The sequence below is a fragment of the Peromyscus californicus genome, unplaced genomic scaffold (genome assembly GCF_007827085.1).
Source record: "Peromyscus californicus insignis strain IS unplaced genomic scaffold, ASM782708v3 Scaffold_20__1_contigs__length_68692818, whole genome shotgun sequence".
NCBI lineage: Eukaryota > Metazoa > Chordata > Mammalia > Rodentia > Cricetidae > Peromyscus > Peromyscus californicus.
Genome location: NW_026294503.1, coordinates 6519050 through 6543323, shown reverse-complemented (window position 1 = coordinate 6543323; position 24274 = coordinate 6519050). Strand labels below are relative to the sequence as shown.

At 45.2% G+C, this 24274-nt stretch overlaps 1 protein-coding gene across 5 annotated transcripts in view; it reads right to left on the bottom strand.

Moving 5' to 3' along the window:
• The window catches only part of Fzd6 (frizzled class receptor 6), a 34813-nt gene extending 11614 nt beyond the window's left edge, over positions 1 to 23199 (bottom strand). The window contains exons 1-3 of one of the 5 annotated variants that reach the window (XM_052747703.1): positions 23122 to 23199; positions 21978 to 22319; positions 2339 to 2535 (exon numbers count right to left, since the gene is read on the bottom strand). In XM_052747703.1, the coding sequence (XP_052603663.1) occupies positions 2339 to 2535; positions 21978 to 22154 (374 nt within the window). In that variant the 5' untranslated portion in view covers positions 22155 to 22319; positions 23122 to 23199. Of the gene's footprint in view, positions 1 to 2338; positions 2536 to 21977; positions 23003 to 23055 lie in introns of those variants that run through there. The other 4 variants (XM_052747705.1, XM_052747704.1, XM_052747706.1 and 1 more) reach the window with 4 other exon arrangements.
• Positions 23200 to 24274: the final 1075 nt, after the last annotated feature.

Genomic DNA, 24274 nt, shown 5'->3' with positions numbered 1-24274 from the left:
CACCGACACCACCTCTGAGTACCCAGAATTTATTTGTGTCACCCTCCTGCCACTCAGTTGTAAGATCCAGGACAACGGGAATTCTTTCCTGCTGTATCTTCAGCTTAGGCCAGGAGGGCACACAGTAAGAAGGCATGAAGACCGAGGGGGATCTCAGGTTCTCTCACCTCCCCTCCTGCCGGCATCATCCTGAGGGATTCCACTTCCTTGTGGACAACTCATTAAACTCTGGCTTCTTAACTTCCTTCCCTCCAAAGACAATCCCCAGCCACTTCAGCTATCTTTAGTTATGGTGACCTAGGAATCTGGCCGTTTTCTGTAGGGTGCACTAGCTTCAAAAATCAGCTCAGGCATCTTGCCAGTGGTCTGTCAGCTCCAATCTTGCGGTGTGTTTATAAACTGTCTACAATGCCTTTTTAAACCTCACAGGGACATCCTGTTTCCACCTCAGTCCTCATCCATTTAGGCAGTCACAGACTAACTAATGCTGAATATCCTTTTCATTATTCTTTCTCTTTCTTTCCATTATTCATTTTATGTACTCGAGTGTTTTGTGTCCATATCTGTATGTGGATGCCTATTGCCCTCAGAGGAAAAGAGGGCATCAGATCCCCTGGAACAAGAGTAATGGACATTTGTGAGCTGTCATGTGGGTGCTTGGGAGTCGAACCCGGGTTGTTTACAAGAACAACAAAGGCTCTTAACCACTGAGCCACCTCTGCAGTCTCTCATGTTACCCTTTCTCATTTTTGCCCTGTATCTATCTGATAAAACTTCAACCACAGACTAAACTCAAACATCTGCTCCCCAGGTGATAGGCCCCAGCATCCCACCACTGCTGCAGAATGTCTCTACAGACCAGAGTACCCACTACAAATTCAGGATTACCCACAGTGCCTCGACAGTCTGCTCCACCTGCCGCTTCTCAAATTTATAACCACCTCCCCGACTCAACAGGACCCAGACACCAGCTACTTCCAACGGATACTAGCAGGCAGGAGTCCTCCAAGCACCTTGGTAACCATACAACCCTAGCATTCGGGGCCACCCTGACCCCTTCCCACCACTAGGATGGAGGCGCCTCCTGCCTGTCACATTTGTGCTTGGGATCCTGGCTCCTCCTCAGAAGACTCTATTGACTGTTTCTTCTTGTTGTATATGGCTGCCTTTCCCTTGATCTGAAGTTCTTACACTAGTCAGTTATTGCTCCTTTATCTTGTACTAAATCTGTCCAATAAAACTCTCTGTGCTTTCTTATTCTCCCCACTTATCTCATTAAAGGAAATCTTCTGAGTCCTTCTGGAAGCCACACCCTCTTCCTCTGTTTCAACACCAGGTTTCCTGAAGACCGCTCACATGTCTGACTTTATTCTCCATCCCCTCCATTGCTCTTAGCCCCACGGTCCAGCCTCTGCCGCAGCGCTCCGGTAAAGGAGCGGCTGCTCCTCCACAGTGGCTGGACCCGGTGCTTCCTCATCCTTGGACTCCCTCCCTCCTGGACACACATTCACACTTCCTTATTAGTCCAGGTGTGACCAAATGACTGACATCTTGACAAACAAAACAAAACAAACAACCTGGATGTAAACGGTACTCTCAGAGGCAGCTGAGATGAACTCCCTACTCATCAACACTGGGAAAGGGAGGCAGCCTGGAGTCCTGAGGTGAAATGCCAAGGAGAGCTTTCCAACATCCTTCATGGGACTGCAGCAGAGCGCCCTGATCTGCACGGAAGCCATTCCTACCCTAACACACCTGGTGACCCCTGCCCCCGGCAGGAGACCGTGTTATGCACCTGGAAGGGCCTGACAAGATAGCCTTGAAGACTCGGTCCCTGGCACAGGTGCCTGAGCACTCAGATTACAGGCCTGTGCCACCGTGCTCAGCTCCTCACGGCATGTCAATGCCCTACTCTGCCAAGAGCTTTCCCACCACAAGGTCTGGACAAGCTGCTCCTGGTGTCTGGAATGCTCTTCCTCTCTCCCATCACAGAAGTAGCTCAGCCGTATCTGTCAGTTTAGGGGACAGTCAACTCCTTCTGGCCCTCCCCAGCCCCAGCACCTCTTCTGATTACGCTCCTGCTTTTGTTGTGTCTCAGTCACGACTGCACTTGCTAGCGTAACTACTCGATTATCATCTGTCCCTTCTCCCTCACTGTAAGCTCCCTGGGAGCAAAAACTAAGTCTGCTGATTGCTAACCAGCAGGTCTGCAGTGCTTCCCACCATTGTGCCCAAGTGTGAGTCAACTGTTAGTAATATCATGGGTAGCTAACAATACTAACATTGCATTAGTACTCAGTATTTGTATTTTCAATTTTCAGTGAAAAACATAACTTACCTGTTACATTCAAGTTCTTCAGGCCACCGGACCCCAAAAGTGTCAATTAAGTTTTTGCAATCAGAATATACTGTCTCACATAATTTACGACAAGGTGGAACCACATGAATTTGCTCTGTGCAGGTTGGTATGAAAGCTTGGCAAAGGAATATTTCAACATTTGGCGAACATTCCAGATTTGCAAGAGGCAGAAAGTGCTATTAAGAAAAAAATAGAAAGACACAGTTAGAAAAATGTTAGTCACAAATGCTTAAAGCATATACCTTTTTATTTATCTTCCAAATGAGTCTTTAACTCTTTCTTTCAATATGGTTACATTTTGAGGTAGGAACTTTTTAGTCTGTTAGATTTATGTATGAGTTCTTCATATAAGGTGGAAATTATCATTTTATAGGTTATACCTTTTTTATTTTTAGAAGAAATGCTTTATCATTGTTCATTCATCCCATCTGCACAGGCATTCATCATTCAGATACACACACACACACACACACACACACACACACACACACACACACACACAGACACACACACACACACACACACATAGGGTCACAGACACTACTGTAGACTCTGGGGATACAGCAGCGACTGGAACAGACTTCCTTCCCTCATTTAATTTCATCACTGAATTTCATTCAGTAGTCAAGGTAAACGTTAAGAAACAACAGTATAAAACAACTCCTTAGACAGGTAAAGACAAGCTGCAATAAGGGGTGGGAAGAGACAGACTGTTTTAGATAGGTGGGTAGAGGATGTCTCCAGGAGACAGGCGAGCAGACTCTGGTGAGGTCAGAAGTCACGACTGTGGCAGGAGCAAAGGAACAGAATGTGAAACCACTTGTGACAGCCGTCACACCACGTCCAATGGCAAACTCTGAGTCTTTACCCTGTTTACATCAAAACCAGCACCGTTCCTCTTTCTGAACGTTTTTTCCTTTTGTCTTACAGGATACTAATTTTTTTGGATTCCTACCCACCTCACTGCCTGTTCCTCTTTAGGTCTTCTAGTTGTTGATTCTAAATAAAGAAATGCTCTAGAGCTCAGACCCTGAGCCTCTTTCCCCAGAACACTGCTCCAGGGAAACCCACCAGCATTACCTCTCTGGTGCACTCCAGATGTGAACATCTGCTTCCTGACAGCTCCATTTGGCTTCACCAAGCACCTCACACTCAGTCCATTTACAACATAACTCAAACCCACTGTCCTCCAAACAGTCCCCCAATCATCCAGATCTCATGATGCTCAAGCTGTTCAGGCCAAGAATCTTGAAAGGAATGAAAGAATTCATTCTTTTTATACCCAGTCTGTCAACAAATCCTACAATTCTTCCTTCAAAATATATTTCAAATTCAGCCATTTCCCATTATTACCACCCAGTGGAAGTCACTGTGCCCTTCCTAGCCCACTGCAGAGGCCCCTATGGGCCCCACTATCCCATACTTGCTAATCTTACATCCATAGCAATCCATAGTCCCACAAACGTGATCTTTAAGATCTGAGTCTGCTCTTGTTCGAGGACTCCAACAGAACCTTTACCGTGCCCTGCCGGCCTCACCCACCGCCGGCACTGGTTCCCGTTCGTCTCCTGCATTGCTCTCCTTTGCTTGTTCCCATCCATGCTGCTTCCGCCTCAGTCTTTACACTGTGCCACAGTTATGACTTCTGACCTCACCAGAGTCTGCTCGCCTGTCTCCTGGAGACATCCTCTACCCACCTATCTAAAACAGTCTGTCTCTTCCCACCCCTTACTGCAGCTTGTCCTTACCTGTCTAAGGAGTTGTTTTATACTGTTGTTTCTTAACGTTTACCTTGACCACTAGATGAAATTAAAGGAGGGAAGGAAGTCCCAGTCGCTGCTGTATCCCCAGAGTCTACAGTAGTGTCTGTGACCCAGTGATGTCATATACATACATACATACATACATACATACATACATACATATATATATATATATATATATATATATATATATAAATAATGAATGCCTGTGCAGAGGATGAATGGACAATGGCAAAGCATGCCTAAAACAAAACATTAGGCCAGCAAAGAGAGGATCACAACTGTGTCCAAAGGAGGACATACGCAAATGGATTTAATTCTAAATATCTGCTAATCTATCAGGCGTTAGAAGGCAATGAAGAAATCATTCTAAAGTTCAGATGGAAAGTCACTTTCAATACAGAATTCTATATCTAGCCAAATATTTAGGTTAGGGTAAAATAATGACATTTTTGGCCCTGGAAGGAATTTTAAAAATTAACTTTCAAATTAAAAAGTACAGTGTGTCCTGAGAAACTCCTCCTGCAGCAGATGGGAACAAATACAGAGACCCACAGCCAGACATTACACAGAGAGTGAGACCTTGGGACACTCAGTCCTAAAAGGGATGTCTCCATCAAGTCCCTCCTGTCAGGGATCAGGGACCCCGGCAGAAAAGGAGGCTGAAAGAGTGTACCAGCCAGAGGGGATGAAGGCCACCAAGAAAACAAGGTCCTCTTAATCAATGATCTAGGCACCCATGAACGCACAGAGACCGAGACAACTTGCACAGGTCTGCACCAGATGGCATCCTAGAGAGGAAAGGGGGAGTGGACAGGTGTCCCCATGCCTAACCCAGAGATATCTCCAGCAGACAACCACCTGCAAATGATAATTTCGTCTACTCCAAGGGAGTCTCACGGGGACAACAAACTACTCTCAAGGATAGCATGCTCAGCAGCAGACGGCCAACAGGAAGTGGACTCAGGGCAGCTTTGGAGGCTGCTTGTCTCATATTGTCCTGTCAGGGCTTTCCTTTTTTATTTTATTTATATACACTTTTCTTCTCTACTTTTACCCTACAGGTCCTTTGCATATGCAAAGCCCTGTCTCAAAAATAAAACTCCAAGAAGAAATAAAAAGAAACACACACAGAAAACAGGTTGTACAGTACCTGGAACACCTCGGGAAATCGATGCTAGGTGTCTGACAAGACTATTAAGACATCTGAAAGAATCAGCCACACGTACAGACAGCAAAGGAACTGGGGGGAAATGCAGCTATTGCATTAACTGTGGGAGATATTAAAGAAATAAAACAGACTTCTTGACACAGCGGTATCTGATATTCAATGTCCCTTGCAACACTAACACTGATAAGAATTTAGTTAAACACTGTCATTAGGATGCAGGAAAGAAAAGTAAAAGCAGTGGACTAGGAGAACCGAACTCTGACCTACAACAGAGACTCAAATTCGAGAGAGACAGTCAACAAAGAACGGAGAAAACACACGTAGGAGTTCAAGTGGCTGTTCTGGGAAGCAGGGCTGGGGCAGGGTGGGGAAGTGTAGGCAAGGCCTGCTGCTCTTCTGTGGAAAGCCTTTGGTACTGAGGGTTTCCCAGCTTTATTCAAGTAGTCACATGTGATGAATTAAATACATACGAAGTGTACAACTAGCTAAGTTTTGAAGCCGTTACTCTAATCAAGGTGACTATAATCTAGTCCCCCTGTAACCCTCCCCTCCCCGTCACTTCCCACCTCATGCACTCAGTAACTCCCATCCTCGGCAACCACTTCTCTATTTTATACAAGTGGAACCACACAGTATGTGTGCTTTTCTGTTGCTTAGCTTCTTTAACCTGGCATCATCATTGTTTAAGGATTCATTTATGGATTCAGTGATGTGTGCCCGAGAGAGTTTATGTGTACCGTGTATGTATGCAGGTGTCCCAAGAGGCCAGAGGTCATCTGATTCCCTGGCACTGTAGTCACAAGTGGCTGTGAGCCATCTGATATGGGGACCTGAAACCACCCTCCCCATCCTCTGCAAAGGCAGTAAGTGTTCTTAACTGCAGAGCCAGCTCTCCTGCCCAAGGTCATTACTGTGAGATGCATCCATGTTGTTCTGTGGAGCGACAGTCCATTCCTTGTAACTGCTGTGGGATACCACTGCACTGTTATCTCATCATCTGCTCCTCCATTCACTCGACTGTTGATGGGACAGTGTCCATGGGACATTTCAGTGCAGAGTAACTACAAGCAGGCAGCTACACAAGATGCTTTAAAATACAGATTTGGGGCTGGAGAGACAGCTCAGCAGTTAAGAGCACTCCTGCTCTTCAGAGGACTGGAGTTCAGATCCCAGCACCCATGCTGGGCAGCTCACAACTGACTATAACTCCCACTCCAGACACGAATGCGCGCGCGCGCGCGCACACACACACACACACACACACACACACACACACACACACACACACACGCACATACATGAATAAATAATAAATGTATCTTTAAAAAGAATACATACTCTTTTTTTTTTTTTTTTTTGGTTTTTCGAGACAGGGTTTCTCTGTGTAGCTTTGCGCCTTTCCTGGATCTCGCTCTGTAGACCAGGCTGGCCTCGAACTCACAGAGATCCGCCTGGCTCTGCCTCCCGAGTGCTGGGATTAAAGGCGTGCGCCACCACCGCCCGGCCAAGAATACATACTCTTAAAGTCATCAGTATAAAAACTGACATCATACAGAGAGAATGTGTGGTAGGAGAAGACTGGAAATTCTGATTTGAGAGGAATGTACTGAACCTATGTTTTAGCATCCTTTCTCCAGCTTCTTAATGCCACAGAAAAGAAATGTTTTTATTTAAACATTTAAAAAATCCTAAAATCATAGCTGTATTAACAAACAAGTTAAAAAAAAAAAAACCTAGGAAAAGCTCTCATTGGTGAATTATAAGGTTTGAAAAGTTTCTGGAAGATAAAAAGGAATAGGGATGGTGTTTTCTTCAGTATGGCCAACTAAATAGCTCCTGACTTGCAAATACACTTTAAAATACACTGCTGAATACTACTTATACCTAATACATTTTTTTCTTAAAATATAAACAGCTAGCTGGGTAGTGGTGGTGCACTCCTTTAATCCCAGCACTCAGGAGACAGAGGCAGGTGGATTTCCATGAGTTCGAGGCCAGCCTGGTCTACAGAATGTGTTCCAGGGTGGCCAGGGCTACACAGAGAAACCTTGTCTCTAAAAACAAAAGTGTGTGTATGTGTGTGTGTGTGTGTGTGTGTGTGTGTGTGTGTGTGTGATGGATAATTTCCTAACAATGATGCTGAAACAAAAGTATAGAAAGTTCACGGCCAGGTATATCAAAACTTGAGGATCCACACTCAACAATCACATGACAATGGGTTTAGAGAATGTTGGACCCAAGGAAAGTTTACCCGACCTGATGGGGCAAAGTGACTAAGGAAAAACGGGGCCACCACAGTTGGTATTCTGGCATTCTGGTTGTGGGCTAAGCCTTTGAGAACGGCAAAGCCATCTTTCCAGCCCACAGCTGGTACTCTGCATCTCTCTCTCAGCCTTTGTCAGTAAAAAGGCACTCAATGGTCAGCCTTTCACCTGGCCAGGAAACTGCCGAGGCCCTGTGAGAATCCTCTTCTGGTGAGGAGGCATGAACAGCTGGTCCACTTATTTCTTTGTTTATACTGTCCTCAACAAGTCTAATTCTAACATAATAGTTTTGAGTGTCTGGCCAGGGAAGCAGGTGGGCTGACTGTAGACCTTCGCCTCACCTTCTGCTCCTCCAAATCAAATCCCCCAGTCTCATCCCCAGCTCTGCACCAGAATACCTCCTGTAGCCCTCCCCCCATCTCCAGTGGATCCAACTGGTCTTCCCTCCTAACTCCCATGCCCTACTCACTGCTTTATTGCAGCCCCCAACTCCAGCAGGCACTCTCTGGGAACCCACAGGCCACTCCTGCAGAGCAGCAGGTAAGCTAACTGCAGATCTTCACCTCTCCCTCCATCCCTCAAAGTCCAGTCCCCCAGTCTCATCCCTGGCTCTTTAGCAAACATTCTGCTGTAGCCTCCCCTCACTTCCTGCCCACACACCCAGTGGACTAACTGAGCGGATTCTGGTGGAACACCCTGCTCTTCTCCCTCCTGTGAAACCTCTCTACTGCCCCAGCCCCTCCCCATTCCTAAGTCCCAGGTCCCAATATCCAGAAACACATTTTACCTGGAACCCCCAGTGCCCATACCTATCAGGACCCCAGATTTTCCTACAGGCAACACACAGTCTACCACACTCTCTTAAGAACTAGAAAGGAAACAGAAACCAAGGAACAAAACTTCCACCCAACAAAGACAAGATACCAACACCTAGAATTACAGTCTTCCCAATCCCAGGTGTCTAGACGCCAGCATAAAAAACATAATAATAGCCAGGACAATACATCTCCATAGAGCCCAGCAACCCCAGCAACCCCACCACAGCAGGCCCTAAATATTCCAACATAGCTGCAGCAGAAGTAAAAGACTTTAAAACAGCTTTTATGAAAATGCTAGGGTCCTTAAGTAGAGTCTGATAACCAGATTCTTCAGTAGGAAAATGCAAGGGTACAGTATTGTGTTCTAACTGAGAAACCACTTCACAACTGCCACAGTGAGCTGATGGCCAACATTTAAAAACTGGTGTCCAGTTCAATGGCAAGATGCAAGTCACACACGTACATTTGCTCTACAACTTTTTCTGTTTTTGTTTTGTTTTGTTTTTTTTCCGAGACAGGGTTTCTCTGTGTAGTTTTGGTGCCTGTCCTTGATCTCGCTCTGTAGACCAGGCTGGCCTCGAACTCACAGAGGCCTGGCTCTACCTCCCGAGTGCTGGGATTAAAGGTGTATGCCACTACCACCTGGCCACTCTACAACTTTCTTACAGGACAAACACACAAGGTGTGTGTACTGAGCAGCTTCTGGTCTCTCAGGCTCTCCAGGATCCGGCTAGCCAATGTTGGGCTCCCCAGTATGCCATCTGTAAGCCAACCTAATGAAGCTACTTTTAATACATATTCATTCTATGAGTTCTAATCCTCTGGAGAGCCCTGACACAAATAGTTTGTCTACTACAGCAACACTGACATTTACATACAGAAAAGAGACTAAGTTAGACACTGAGAACGGAAACTCCGTCTGAAGGCCAGGCTCACCAGTTACATGAGTGTGAGACAGGGGAGTGGCTGACAGCGGCTGCCACCTAGAATCAGCAGACCTTTCCTTGGAGATGTGAGCACAGAATTATCAGACACATCAATTCTGCATATACAAAAAAGAGAACCTCAATTTTTAGGTGAGAAATCTCCCAAATCTTGAATCTTGGCACTTTACACATTTAAAACACTGTGCAGGACAAAGAGAACACGTCTTTGGATCAGATCCAATAGAGCCACCAACTTGCAAGTTGATCAGACTAACAGACAAAGGACTTAGTCTTGGGAGTCTGCAAGGACCTTTGAGTCAGTGATTCTCAAAACGTCTGTGTACACCTCATCTAGCCAATAAACGGTTAAGTGGTAAGTACAAAAAGCCTGATCTACCAAACAAACAAAGGCTCAGCTGCTCTGGCCCAGAAGGAAACCCTCCCTGCTGAGAAGCTTCTCTGGGCTTCCTTCTACAGTGACCTCACAGCACCTCGACATCACAGACCTACAACCACTGAGCTGGGCCAAGCCTTCGGCTCACAAGGAGTATGTGCCAACTTCTTAGTGCAAATTATTTTGGAAATCTATGCTGGATTAGAATCTAAATGTTCTTATTCCCGACTCACTGCTACTGTTACTATAATAAGTCTTATAATTATCAAATGTTATAATGAGCTTTTTCAGATACCACAATAACCCTGTGAAACAGCCTCCAGATGAAGGGTCGGGCTCTGAGAGGTTAAGTAACCTTGGGTAGTGACAGAGTGTAAACAACAGGAGGGACTGTAGCCCATGTGACCCCAGAGTCTGTCCTCTTGATCTTTACCCCAGTTCTTGCTGAAAATCACACTCTCAAACCACAAGTCAAGTAAAAATGCCTCAATCCAAAAGGATGGAGGAGGAATAGCTTAGAAGAGGACTGGAAATCTACAACAGAAATTCACAGGTCACACATCAAAAACCTCAAGGTATGTTTATCATTCCAAATACTGTGCAAACCTCCTGAATGTGAACAGGTAATTTTGGAACAAATACTTTAGAAACAAGCACTACTTCAAACAATGGGTCAGCCTGCTACTGAACTCAACATAGCAGTCACTTGAAAGCATGAACAGGATGAGAGTACTTTCTCAAGCTTTTGAAGTAAATAAAAATCTCACTAGGAATCAACATTTTTCCAGAGAACATTCATGCTCCATATTTGGAAACCAAATCTTTAGATGCAAATACTAAAAGCCTGACCTGTTATATTCCTCATGTCCTTCAGTTTTATACTCTGAATTCCATGCTGTAATTATGTGTATTTGCATAGGAAGTGCCATGTAAACTTCTGAACTGAGGAAATAGTCAAGCTCCACAGTCTCTTTAATTTGTTTTTCCTGCTTGGTGAAATATCCCAACTCTCTCAGCGATCCTATGTCTTCATGATCTCACTCATGCATTTTTCATTTTTCTATTGTATTCTCAAAGAAAGTCACACAGTAACAAAAAGTATCACTAATACTTTTGAGGGTCTAGCATTTAATAATGATTAAAAATAGTCCAGCTGGGCGGTGGTGGCGCACACCTTTAACCCCAGCACTTGAAAGGCAGAGGCAGATGGATCTCTGTGAGTTCGAGGTCAGCCTGGTCTACAAAGAGAGTTCTGGGACAGCCAGGGCTACACAGAGAAACCCTGGCTCAAAAACCAAAGAAATAAATAAATAAGTAGTCCTGTTAACTGAAGTTTTAACCTTCAGAGAAATGAAAAGCAGGTTCCTTCAAGGGTCAGCCCTCAGCTGGAACCCTGACAGAGCTGCTAGTATTGGTACTGGCAGAAACCAGGAAGGAGAAGGCAAGCAAAAAGGGAATTCACACCTCTACTGCGTTCTGAAAAAACAAAACTAAAACCAGCTAAAACAGAATAAACAGACAATGAGAACGAGAACAGGGGGCTACTTCACACGATCTTTTAACAGATAGGATATACTACCAGTACTTTAATTCTTACTAAATTCTACATACTGTTGAACTACCTGTTGTCACCTTCCAAGACAATTTTCTGTCTCTGAGTCTCAAGGTATTCTCAGAGTGAAATGAGAGAAGATTCCTAGACGACCTCTAAGGACATTCATGATAGCTCAAGAGTTTATGAAAAGCAACAGAGACGTGACCAGCAAAGCTAACCTCTGAAACAACAAAACGTGATTTTGGCAGGCAACTCTGTCTTGCATGAGCTCTGGCATCAACATTTACTCTCTGTCTACTCAGCAGTTCCACTTTGGGGATCTGAAAGTAGGGGAGATGTTAGAGAAGCTAAGGAGGGAAGTTACAGAGAGGCATTCCGGCAACAAACTCACAGGCCTGGCCATTTGGATGCCTTAGGTATATGACTCGGGAAGGAACTGGGCAAAAGAGAGATATAAATAGATTAGGTGAGATGGCGGCGGTGAGATCAACCATCTCTGTAGTGCCAAAGGCCTGGCATGGTGACAAACATCCTCTGCCATGATCTTATCTATGTTCTGGCTCCTTTCGTGCCCCCCACCCCCAAGATCTGAATCTGATTTTGCCAGCCTCGTCATGGAGTCTATATATTGTTGAAGCTCCATCCATTTTTTTTCCCCTAAAACCAGCCAACATGACTAACTAGTATGGAAATTCCACAAAGAATGGACTGTAAATGATCTCAGGAAATGGAACAAATTCTAGAAATGAGTTTCCAGCCTAACTGGAGGCCAAAAGCAGTAAGCATCCTATTGCCATTTAGAGATGAAAATCTGGCAACATATGGGGCATAAATGACAGACTAAATTAGTCTTGCAATCTCTTGGATCCTGAGTACACCTGAGAAAGATCCCTCCGATAAAGGAAAGTGTGGTGGTATTTTACTTGTACTGAAATGTGATTTTAATTGTATGTTAATAAATAAAGTTGTCTGGGGGTTAGAGCTATTGGAGCCATAGCAAGTGCGTGGTGGCGGTGGCGCACGCCTTTAAGGACCTGGAGGGCGGTACATACAGGCAGTGACGAGGCAGTCACATGTTTGGGTTTACAACCAATGAGAAGGCAGAACAGAAAGACTATAAAGACATACACACACAAAAAGTAGGTCTTTTTCGGAGAGCTCTCTTGGCTGGAGAGGATCCCTGAATCAGGAAGGGTGAGGCTCTTAGCTCTGACCTCTTGGCTTTCTTCTCTGAATTGGCTCTGTGTTTCTTATTTTATAAGACCGTTGGTTACATCTACAGGAAAGATAATAGATCTTTCTGAATCAACTGAAAGCTGCCATCAACAGCGAAACGAAGACCGCGAAGATGGTATGTGAAGTAAAGGCTCTAAGGGCGTGTTTAGTTAGAGAACAGCATGATTAGCACTCTCATTTCTTGACTCGAAACACGAAACTTAAAAAGGACTGAGAGCAGCAGAGGCTGGAAACCGAATACACAGTTGATCCTGCAGGCTGTCAATCTCTGTCAGCTGGGCGTGCCTTTCTTTCATAGAAATCACACAGTGACAGGGTGAGACCCAGAGCTCCAATGGGGATGGTGACAAGGCCAGAGGGCTTTCCGTGCAGCACTCTAAACCCACAGCCTCTGAGGCAAGATCTTCCTTCTTGGCAAGTTTTACTTTGTAAGAAGAAAGTAAACTGCCTCTGCTCCATCCCCATCACTCTTTAATGCTTCAACCAAGAGTTCCACTCCGGCATAATCTGTGAGGGTCAAATCAAAACAAAGTCTGAAAACAAAAAGCTAAAATTAGTTGCAAGACATTGTTGAGATTTACTTCTGAGGGTCCAGGGAAAGATAGAAAAAAGGAACACAATTTTATATACCAATATGTGTTGTGGAATATTAATTGAGATGTGTTACATTTGTTTATGCTATGGAACATTTGTTTAATGATGCAAAGATGTTGCATTCTTTTATGTTGCATTTGTTTAACTCTGTGAAGTTGTTTTACTTTGCCTGTCTAAAACACCTGAGGGTCTGATAAAGAGCTGAATGGCCAAGGCAGAAGAAAGGATAGGCGGGGCTGGCAGGAAGAGAGGATAAACAGGAGGAGAGATCTGGGAGGAGAAAGATCAAGGAATGAGAGAAGGAGGAGAGGAGGACTCCAGGGACCAGCCACCCAGCTACACAGTCAGCCACGGAGGAAGAAGTAAAGAAAGGTATACAAAATAGAGAAAGACAAAAGCACAGAGGCAAAAGGTAGAAAGGATAATTTAAGTTAAGAAAAGATGGCTAGAAACAAGCCAAGCTAAGGCCAGGCATTCCTAAATAAAAATAAGACTCTGTGTGATTTATTTGGAAGCAGGGTGGTGGGCCCCCCAAAAGAGCCAAAAAGTAAAAACAACAAGAATATGGGCTTGTTTCTCAGAGAATCTAGATTTGGCATGCTAGCTTCAGAAACGGGGTTTTTGGAGGCTGGACAAAGCCAGCCCACTATGTGTATGTCTTACATAGCCGTATCTAGCAAAAGTACAATCACTATCTTGGTTTTCTACAAACAATACCATGGGAGGAAGAGCCAAACACAAGCTAGTAAGAGGTCTTTTCTCTATCGTGATAGAAAATTTAAAAAAATCAATAATGTAGATCAATAGGGCTCTCTGAGATTAGTGACACCATCAAAACAAGTAACCCTACTACTTGCCCATTTTAACATCCTAGGGAGCTAGATGTGTTCTTAGTAGTTGTCTTGAGCAACCCCAAATGCATGGGTAAGGTTCTTTTCCAGATGTCGTTTCCTTACTACAACAAATCAGTGTTGCCATGGCACCTGTATGCAGCTCTAGTCTGGCCAGTGCTCTTTAGCACATACAGACGGGTCAGTGGTACATCCAAGCTAACTTGACTTGAAAGGAATTCTCAAAGAGTAGTTAGTCCCTAGATCAATGGTACCAGCAACTCCCATGAACTTCTTAGAGAAGCAGATTCGCCATCTATCTCAGATTTACTGATTTGGGGAACTGGGGTTGGGACCAGAGATCTACTTGATAACCTCTTCAGATGAAAACCAGTTCTTCAGTTCTGCATCTCAATTTCCCTGCCAGAGACCCACATCACCATTTCACAGATGTCAGACTAGCCCTTATATGAAGGATGTAAAACTGATAAGGTCACAGACCTATGCTCCAGATCCATGGTAACACATTAGAGCAAATAAATGGGTTTAATTCTACTGAATTAAAGGCACTTTCCACCTTGGTTTGTACTGGTCCTAATAGGGATTGAACAAATCAATGGAAAATCTAGAGAATCTAAATAACATCTAGGTCACCAACCTAAGTCACTTCTCATGAACGAGGAGCTATCAAACTCACCTACTCATGACGTCAGGTGTACCCAAAGGCATTCCATCTTCAAGTGGCTAAGCATGTCTTAAAGACATGGGGCAGCACTATAAGCGTATTGTTCAAGTTCTTAGAATATCTACTTCTGCCATATTGCTGTTTTGTCCTAAAACGTCACTGATGGGCTGGGGTGCAGCTTAGGTTTGAACAGCTTGCCTGGCATGCCCAAGGCTCTGCCTCCAAGCACCAGCCCCACAGAACAAACAGCAGCAGCAGCAGCACTATGGCCTCCTGGAGAATTCCCTTGGACTAAATGACAAAAGAGGACCAGTAACAGTCTAGCTTAAACACGCTGGCCCAGCCAAGAGTGAACTACTGTATCATGCTAACTTTATTCAGAGAGAGCCCTAAGTAAACAGAATTTTAACTGTTGTGTCTTATCCACACTATCAGTTGGAAGATAGTTTGAGATAAGAAGTTACACTGATAGAATATGACTAATAAATAGCATAACCAGATAGGGATATTTTTAAAGAGAATTTGTTTTAAATTTAGTGTGCGTGCGTGCGTGCGTGTGTGTGTGTGTGTGTGTGTGTGTGTGTGTGTGTGTGTGACATATGCCATAGCGCACATGTGGAGGTCAGAGGACAACTTCCGAGTTAGTTTTCTCCTTCTACCATGTGGGTCGCAGGGATCCACTCTGACTAGGCTGAGTGGCAGTCACCTTTCCTTGCTGAGCCACCTCACTGGCCCCACACAGTTATTTTAAAGAGGAAGACAGAAGAACTTGTGATCAGAAATCTGGAAAAGCAGTATGTAAGCACACTTTTCCAAACGGAGCCTATAATATCCAGTGGTTTGGCTGTGTGTGAATACAAGCCAAAAGGTTTCAATGCAGAGGAAACTCTCAACCATGTAGACTAAATATCCACTCTGGATGAGAATCGGGTTTTTGTTTTGTTTTGTTTTCTCATTATTCCAAGATTTGATTGTTAGGCCCTGGAACAACGGGGTCATAGTAGCAGGAAGGGGTATCTAAATTCAATAGTATGACTTCCCTTGAGGTTGACCTGGCTATCGCTGAGTGGTCAAGATGCCAAAAGCAGAGAAGCCAACAGTCTAAAGCCCTTAATACGGCACCACATCCAGATGGACCACGCAGCTATGCACTGCCAGGTTAAGACCCTGGGTCCTTTCCAGTAAGCATCTGCCCTCAGTGAAATTCTATGTGCACTTCTCCTAAGTAGACTCCTCCTCCACCAGCGTCTTGGATGAAGCTTATTTCCTTGGAACTGGGCCCCACTTCTCATCTGTTAAATAAGTTGTCCACCGCTATACTAGTCAATTCCTTCCTGCCTCACTAGTCCAGATGCCTTATCTTAGGAAGAGAAAAAAACAAACAAACAAACAAAAACCCAAGGAGGATCCTTTACAGAGTACAAATAATCAAAAGCATATAAAAGAAATGAATCACTGATCAGAGCAAAATAATATTAAAATAGTTCTAAATGTGTATTTCGTTTAATGAGCAACTGTGGGCAAAGAGCAATCTAAGAATATAAATCTTTACTGAAAACTATAATGGAAAACAGTAAAACAAAACCAGATAGATTGTTTTATATTTCTTTGATGCTCCACGAGAGCACGGAGGTCGCTCTTATTCAATGTTGTATGACCGGTGTCTCTGGTTATTTATTGATCTATGCACTGAAATAATTTGTTGAATGGATGGATACCCGCTAGTCTCAGTGAAGTACACAGGGAAAGGGCCTGGGGTTCAGTACTAGAAGTTCTGAAGAGTGTGCGCTAGAATGTTTAACTGAGGTGCCGAGAGAAGAGAAGGTGTCGAACTTCTTCTGAAGCCTAAGCAGAGCAGTCCTGTGGCACCATGGCTGGCTTTGTCTCGGAGAGTGCTGAAGAACATTTATCCTTTCACAGAAGCATGGATCAGCATCCTGTTGGTAGCAGCCAAGCATCTGATTTTCATTTCAGAATGTGTGCTCCCTACTCCCGGTCGCACTCAGTAGTGCCCAGAGTGAGCAAGGCTTCACTTCTGCTTTAAAGGGAACCAAAAAGGAAGCCGATGTCTAGCGATAGTGATGAGAATTGAGAGACAATCAAGAAATCTGCAAAGAGACTGATAAAGAAAGTGACAGACCTTAGGGAGAAAAGGAACAATGAACTCTTGAAGGTCCCCAAATGCTAATTAAATGGAAACACTGTCACGGTGGTTATAAAAGTCTGCATAAAATTCTTGTGGTTTGTTTTGTTTTGTTTGTTTTTCAAGACAGGGTTTCTCTGTGTAGCCCTGGCTGCCCTGGAACTTGATTTGTAGACCAGGCTGGCCTCAACTCAGAAATCCTCCTGCTTCTGCATCCCCTGTGCTAGGATTAAAGGTGTGTACCAACATGCCTGGCCTAGAAGAATTCTTTAAGAAAATCAATCTATTACGTATTGCTGTGTTACAAATGCTTTTACTTGCTTTTATCAACGAGTTCAATCTCAGGCTAGTCAGCTTCTTTAACAAATGTAAAGTGAAGTTTCCAAACAATAGAAATTAAAAATGCACATTTCCAAATGGATCTGAAAAATATTTCTTGGCAGGGAGCATTATACCATTTAATTTATTTCCTTTGGAAAACTGGAAAAATATACATCCTACTGGTTGATATTAGATAGGCAACTGTCCAACATGGAAAGCTAATTCTGAGAAAACCATACATTCAGGTATACCATCAGTAAATATTAATAAATACATTATAAATACACAAAATGGAGAAATAAAACATGTTATTACCTGCATTGCACATTCTCAAGGAAAGAAAATAATCACCACAGTCTTTCCTCTGTGGACAGGGCTCTTCACAGGGCATGACTGACAGCATCCTAGACTCAGGGGAGCAAGAAACAAATGGGAGCTCTGTGCCTAGTCACAGACCCTTCTGTTCACATGGGGTCTACCTTTACTCAGTAGACCCAGAAGTAGTCGGGGGCCTTTCCCTGTATCTACATCACAACATCCCAAGGGAAGGTGAGCTGTGGGCCTCTGCTTAAAATAGCAGCTACATACTTCTGACAGAGAACACTCTCGAGTGTTATTTGTTTCACCTCTACGACCCCTATATTACTTGTGGGAGAACCACAGCTGTTCTACCTAGTACACCTAAAGCAAAGTAGCGGGGCTACACTAAACATCTGCTCTCCTTACAGACTTGGGTGTAAGAATGAAGGAAGGCGGTAAATGATATCAGGACAGTCCACTGGATTCCTCTAAAAGCACAAAAAAGCAAATGTCTAAAAAAGTCACTCTACATAGAAACATTTTTTTCTTAGAAGTCTGTTGATCCAGTATCTGTCCATTCCTTTTATTTTTAATTGAATATCGACACTTTAATAGTACATACTAACAAATGGAAAGGAAGTTTTTTGTGGCTTACTTCCTTTAAACTGTTTAAAAGCAGAACGGCCACATACTGGTCTAAACACAACACATGACTCGGGTTCAGCCTGGACTTCAACAAAGAATAATACAATATTCCTGTTTCCATTTCCCTAGACCAACCTCAGTCCTAGCATATGAAATCAGCTTCTCACAGGATGTCAACCTCCTAAGTTCTGAAGTGATGCTCTTGATAGAAAACAAAAGAAACATAATGGAAAACCAGGCGCCATTTGTTCTCCCATCAGGGAGAGTTCAATTGCACAACATCCTTTTATTACAAAGCCAACTTACTACTCAGAGTCATAACTTAACTCTTTGTAATACACATGACCTTATGCTTAGCTAATAAAATGAGGAGGAAAAACTGAAATCTCTTATTTCAAGCAATTTCTGAAGCAAAATTGAAGAGCCGTGATATCCCTGTCAGATCCTTTTGACTTGTGACAAATTTGACTAAAAATTCATATAGAGTTGGGTCTGGTGGTCCATGCCTTCAATCCTAGCACTCCAGAGGCAGAGGTAGGTGGATCTCTACGAGTTAGAGGCTAGCCTGGTCAACATAGCAAGTTCTAAGCCAGAAAAAGCCACGTAGTCTCAAAAACAACAACAAAATTCACATGCTGGGGCAGGGTGGAGCTGGAGAGATAGCTCAGCAGTAAAGAGTGCTTGCTGCCTCTTCCAGAGGACTGCAGCTCAGTTCCCAGTACCCATGTCCAGTAGCTCAGCACTGCCCGAAATTCCAGCTCCAGGGGATCTGATGACTTCTTCTGGTCTCTGGGGGTACCTACACTCACATGCAATACTTTCACACAAACATATGCACATACATATAGTTCAAAAATAATACATTTTTTTGACAAGGTTTCTCTGAGTAGTTTTGGTGCCTGTCCTGGATCTCGCTCTGTAGCCCAGGCTGGCCTCGATCTCACAGCGATCTGCCTGGCTCTGGCTCCCAAGTGCTGGGATTAAAGGCGTATGCCACCACCACCGCCGGGCCATGAAAAATTTTTTTAATTCACATTCAGAGTCTGGCGAGATGGCGCGAGGAGTGTCTTAGATATTTTTTTATTGCTGTGATAAATACCATGACCAAGGCAACTTATAGAAGAAACAGTTTATTTGGGGCTTATGGTTAGAGGTTAGAGTCCATGACCATCATGGTGGGAGCATGATGACAGGCAGGCAGGCAAGGCAGTAGCTGAGAGCCAACATACTGATCCACGAGTAGGAGGCAGAGAGAGACACTGAGAAAGGTGCCAGTTTTCTGAAACCTCAAAGCCCCCCACAGTGACATGCCTCCTCTAAGCAAGGCCACACCTCCTAATCCTTCTCAAATAGTTTCACCAACTGGGGATCAAGTATTCACACATGTAAGCCTATCTCTTTCAAAAAAAAAAAAAAAAAAAGCCTTTCTCTTTCAAACCACCACAAGCAGTAAGACTTGCAAGCATGGAAACCTAAGTTCGAATTCCCAGCACCCAAATAAAAAGCTGAGCATGGCTGTACATGCCTGTAATCCCAGCAATGGGGGCAGAGACAGGCAGATCCCAAAGGCCTGCGGGCCAGACAGCCTAGGCAAAACAGTAAGATTCCAGTACAATCAGAGACCGTATCTCAAGACAATATGGCAGAAAGCAATAAAGACACCCAATATACTCCTCTGTCTGGCCTCTTCATGCCACACACACATACATAAATAATTCACGTGAAAAGTAAGTAAGATGCAGCCTAGGTAACATATTACTAAGAATGCAATGTGTGTGTATACACACATACACACACACACACACACACACACACACACACACACACACACAGTGCATATACACACATACAATTAATAATAAATAAATTTTTAAAAGAGAGAAATAAGATAGATCTCTTGACTTAACATGGAATTCTTGGGAGCTAAGAAAGTACATTTGAAGTAGGCATGGTGATAAGTGCCTATAATCCTAGCATTCAGTACATGGAGGCAGGAGGATCATGAACTCAAAAGCAGCCCAGGATAGACAGCAAGTTCTAGGCCAGTCTGGAAAACACAAGAAGGCCCTGTTCACTAAAAAAGAAAAGAAATCCTGTGCCACTGGCAGACTTCTAACCTCTGCCCCTGGGAGGAAAAGGAGGAAGGTGTCTAAGTTTAAGGTCTGCCTGGCCTACAGAGACGGTTCAAGACCAGACTGGGCAACTAAGCAAGATTCTGTCTCAAAATAAAAAGTCTTTGCAAAAAGACGAGAAAAGAAAGAAGGAACAAGTGGCTGCCATGACCGCCATGAAATTCTTCAGTCCGTATCTTAAAACTAATTCACTGGAAATGTAACAGGAAACCTGGACAGCCCCAAGGCCAGGAGTGCTTGGTATTGTGGAGATCATACAGGGAGAGACGGTAATGTCAGTACTCGAATAAAGAGCAAAAACCCTTCTTGAGGGGGTCCAGACTGAAACTATCTGGGAAAGAAGCTAGGAGAGGAAAACAACTACTTTTTAAGGTAGAAAACAAACACTTGTCTTTATAAAAAGTGCATGTGACAGAAACCAGTTGTTACTGTCTTCAAAAAGCCTTTAAAACAGCAGTGTGTCCTTCTGGCCTTCCCTGCCATCCAACATGAAGGAACTCGGGGTAAATGTTAGGAATTTATAAGTCACTGTCAACATTTAGACTTAAAATGTACATAGCTAAACACAGAGAGGAAGCCGGACTAAAATAAATGCTTGAAAAAACTCACTGAAAAATGGGTTGTAAAACATTACCATCAGAGAAAGCAAGAACAATGGCTGTAATTATCGCTTGATGGTATTCCCACTACATACTTATGGCTCTGATTAACCAATGGAAGTCTCCCCGCATCGTTTGTGGAGTGTTCAAAGAACACCTCACAGGGTGGAGGATGTAGCAGAGTGGGAGAGCTCGCTGCATTTGAGAGGGGCAGTGGTCAGTCCTCAGTGACCCCCCCACGTCTGACGAAAAGGAAGGAGAGTTTGCATTGGTTTGGAAAAACCCCTGAGAGATTACAATACTGTAACCTGTAAATCTTTTAAAATGATATCTTAGTATTTAAAAAGTGTCCTACCCAGATAGGAGTCTAGAGTGAGGTAGTCAGACAATGGCAGACCTTCAAAGCAGCAAGAGCAAATGGAGCCACATTAAAAAGTCCTATCCAGTTACATTTCTAGGGGTTTCGTCTCTTAGAGGCAGCCTGAGGAAAAACCTTTACTGCCTTCAGCTTTTCTAGAGAGATTACAAAAACAACACCCTTGTCTCTTTTTTCCTTCATGAAACTTATCAACCTAACAGATCTGTGTGGCAGGGCAGGTTCCTGTCTCTACAGGTAGCTCCTTCTCCCACACCTCCCTGAGACATCTGCATATCTCTAAACCAGAGACAGGCAGGTAACTGAGGCACCTAAGGCAATCTTTAGTGTCACTCTGTCCTTAACCCTACCAGTGGGGTTTCTGCTCACAAGGAACTTATAGAAAAAAAAAAAAAAAAAACTCAAATGCTATGTCTGAAAAAGTCGCTTTTCAGTAAAACATTATCTTTAACGCCAAAACGTTTCAATAATTTATTTGCTTTGGAAAAAACTACACCAAATGACAAGTACTTTTTAAAAAAAAATGTAAGTTTCTTCAATTTTAGCTCAAGCAATACAGATTATACACTCAGTCAACCATTAAAAGAATTCAGAATTCACCATTTTAGAGACCCAACCATCCAAAACTCAGAAAAGCAAAATATTTAATCACCTGTAATCAGTGTTCATTGTGATTTAAGCGAATTCACTTCCTTTAAGCGAATTAACTAGAGGCCCCAATTGTACACAAAATATGACAGTGGGGTGGGATTTAATTTTCAAAAGTCATTTTATAAAATGACTTGTGAAAAAGAAAAGATAAAATAATAGTTTAAAAAAAAACTACGTATAAAGCAATTTTCGATAAAGGCCTCGGGAGCACTGACCTCCATTTTCACAGCGGCAATTCCCTGGTCGTAATGGCCCATCAGGTTGGGGAAGAAGGTCATGTTGTAGGCCATTTTCATACATCTGGGCACAGTGATTGGCTCACAGGTGAACAGGCTGTGTCCTCTGACCAGGGGCAGGAAAAGGCACAGCCACAGAAACGGGGGCCTTTCCATTTTCTTCAGAGCCCCGACTTTACCACATGGCTTGGATTAAATCTCAAACTCCTTGCATCATCGGAAGAGTCTCACTCGGAGATAAAAGGTCCAAACGCCTCATGCCATTATTTTGACCATTCTGAAGGAAGCCGTGTTTCCTGAAAATGAGTTCTGGGTCAACTGCTGTAAAAACAACCCCAAAGTGCGTTATCAGCCACATGGGCCACACATTGACGTTTACGCCGAACTTCATTCTAGGTGACCCCGACACTGGGGGAAAAAAAATTATGGAAAACGTCCACCCTGGCCAGCTCCCTTCCCACCTGCCTGGGCATGGAATGTACCGGTTGGCTAAGGACGCTTCAGCTCTGGAGGAGTGCTGGGGGGGGTTAGGATGAAACAACGCGGGGCAAAGGAGAGAGGGGGGACGAGCAGGCTGGCGGTGAGAAAAGGGACGCGGGTGGTGAGAAGGAAGGCAGAGAGGCGCGCAGCCACGGGTCCCTGGGTCGTCTCGCTATGGGGGGAGAACTGAAGCCCAGTGGGAGTCCCTAAGCCCCGGAGTTCTTCAAGGTCAGCACGCTACAAGAGCAGTCTTCTGCGACACGCCTTTCCTGGTTCCCCCAAAGGCCCATCTGTCTGGCCGGGTCGCCCCGGGTGCTCCGGGAAGAGTGGGCCCGCCTGGGGACTCCAAGTGCCATCCATGCCCTTGGGCTGGTCCACCTCGGCACCGTCCCTCCAGTGCGCTCATCCCATGCCCTCCTCACCCCGCCTTCCGCCCGGTGCAAACCCTCCGTCGGCCGCTCCCGGGGTGTGTGGGGGGGCTCCCCTGAACCCGCTGCCCCGTGCCCGGGCACCTGTCCCCGGCCTGCAGCGGAGCAGCGGCGTCCCGGGGCCCCGCGGGGACCCGGAGGGGACGCACCTGCGGCGCCAGCCCCGGCCGCCGCTCGCCCGTCCGCCCCGTCGGGCCGGGCCGGGGACGCCTCACCTCGGGCGGCTCTCCCTCGGCGTCGCGCGCGCGGCCCCGCCACCTCACACGGCCGGGGCGGGGTGGGGTGGGGTGGGGTGGGGAGGGGGGCAGCGGCCGGGCCTCGACCGCCTCCGGGGCCGCGCGGGGAGCGAGAGCTGGGCGATCCCGCGAGACTGCGCCGCCAGGTCGGCCGGGCAGGTTGGGGCTCGCGGCGGCGGCGGCGGCGGCGGCGGGACCGGCCCCGCCCCGCCCCGCCCCGCCCGCCGCCCGGGCCGGTCCCCGCCACCCCGGCCACTCCGCAGCCGCAGCGCTGACCCCAAGCCCCGCTCCGAACCCACTTCCCGTTCAACCGCGTGGGGCGGCTCCCCGGCGACTTGTTGCGGAGACCGGAGTTGGCCCGCGGGTCACTTCCCGGGGGAACTTGCCTTCAAAGCCCGTGAACTCCAGGCAGTCTGGCAACCACCCGGAACGGCAGGTGCCGGTGGAATTCCAGCCCCGGCAGGTTCTACAGCTTTCCTGCCGCCGGGAAAAGCCCCAGAAACCCGACTGCTGTAGTCCACGCGGTGTTTGGTACCAGCTCTGCCACCCTCACTTGGGATAAATGACCCAGAAGGGACGAGGGAGTGTTGAGAGCCCTCCCTAGGTAGACGGGATAACTGGGTACACCGATGGTTACTTAATTTTAGTCTTTCACGTTCATTTAAATCTAATCTGCAGGACTCTGGGGTGAGATCCAAACGAACTTGTAGAAACGCTTTGACAAATGCAAAGTGACTTTTCTTGTTGTTGCTGTCCCTAATGGGGAGGGAGCCCAAGGCCTTGTGCATACTAGTAATAGAATGCCTGCTATGTTAAACTGCATTTCCAGCCTGTAAAGTAACTTGAGGCTGCTATTAGCCGAATCGCTGTGCTATAGAAAAATGTCACATTTCAGCATCTGGGATAAAAGACACCACTGAATAACCAGGATTTGAGATCGGCAAAACATTGAAATGGAGATGAATTTGGAGAAGAGAATTCTTTCCTAGCTTTATCAAAAGTTTAGGACAAGCTGTCACGGTGGCACACGCCTTTCATCGCAGCACTGGGGATGGCAGAGACAGGCGGATCTCTGAGTTCCTGGACAGCCAGAGTATACAAAGAAACACTGCCAGAGATCAACCGCAGAGAG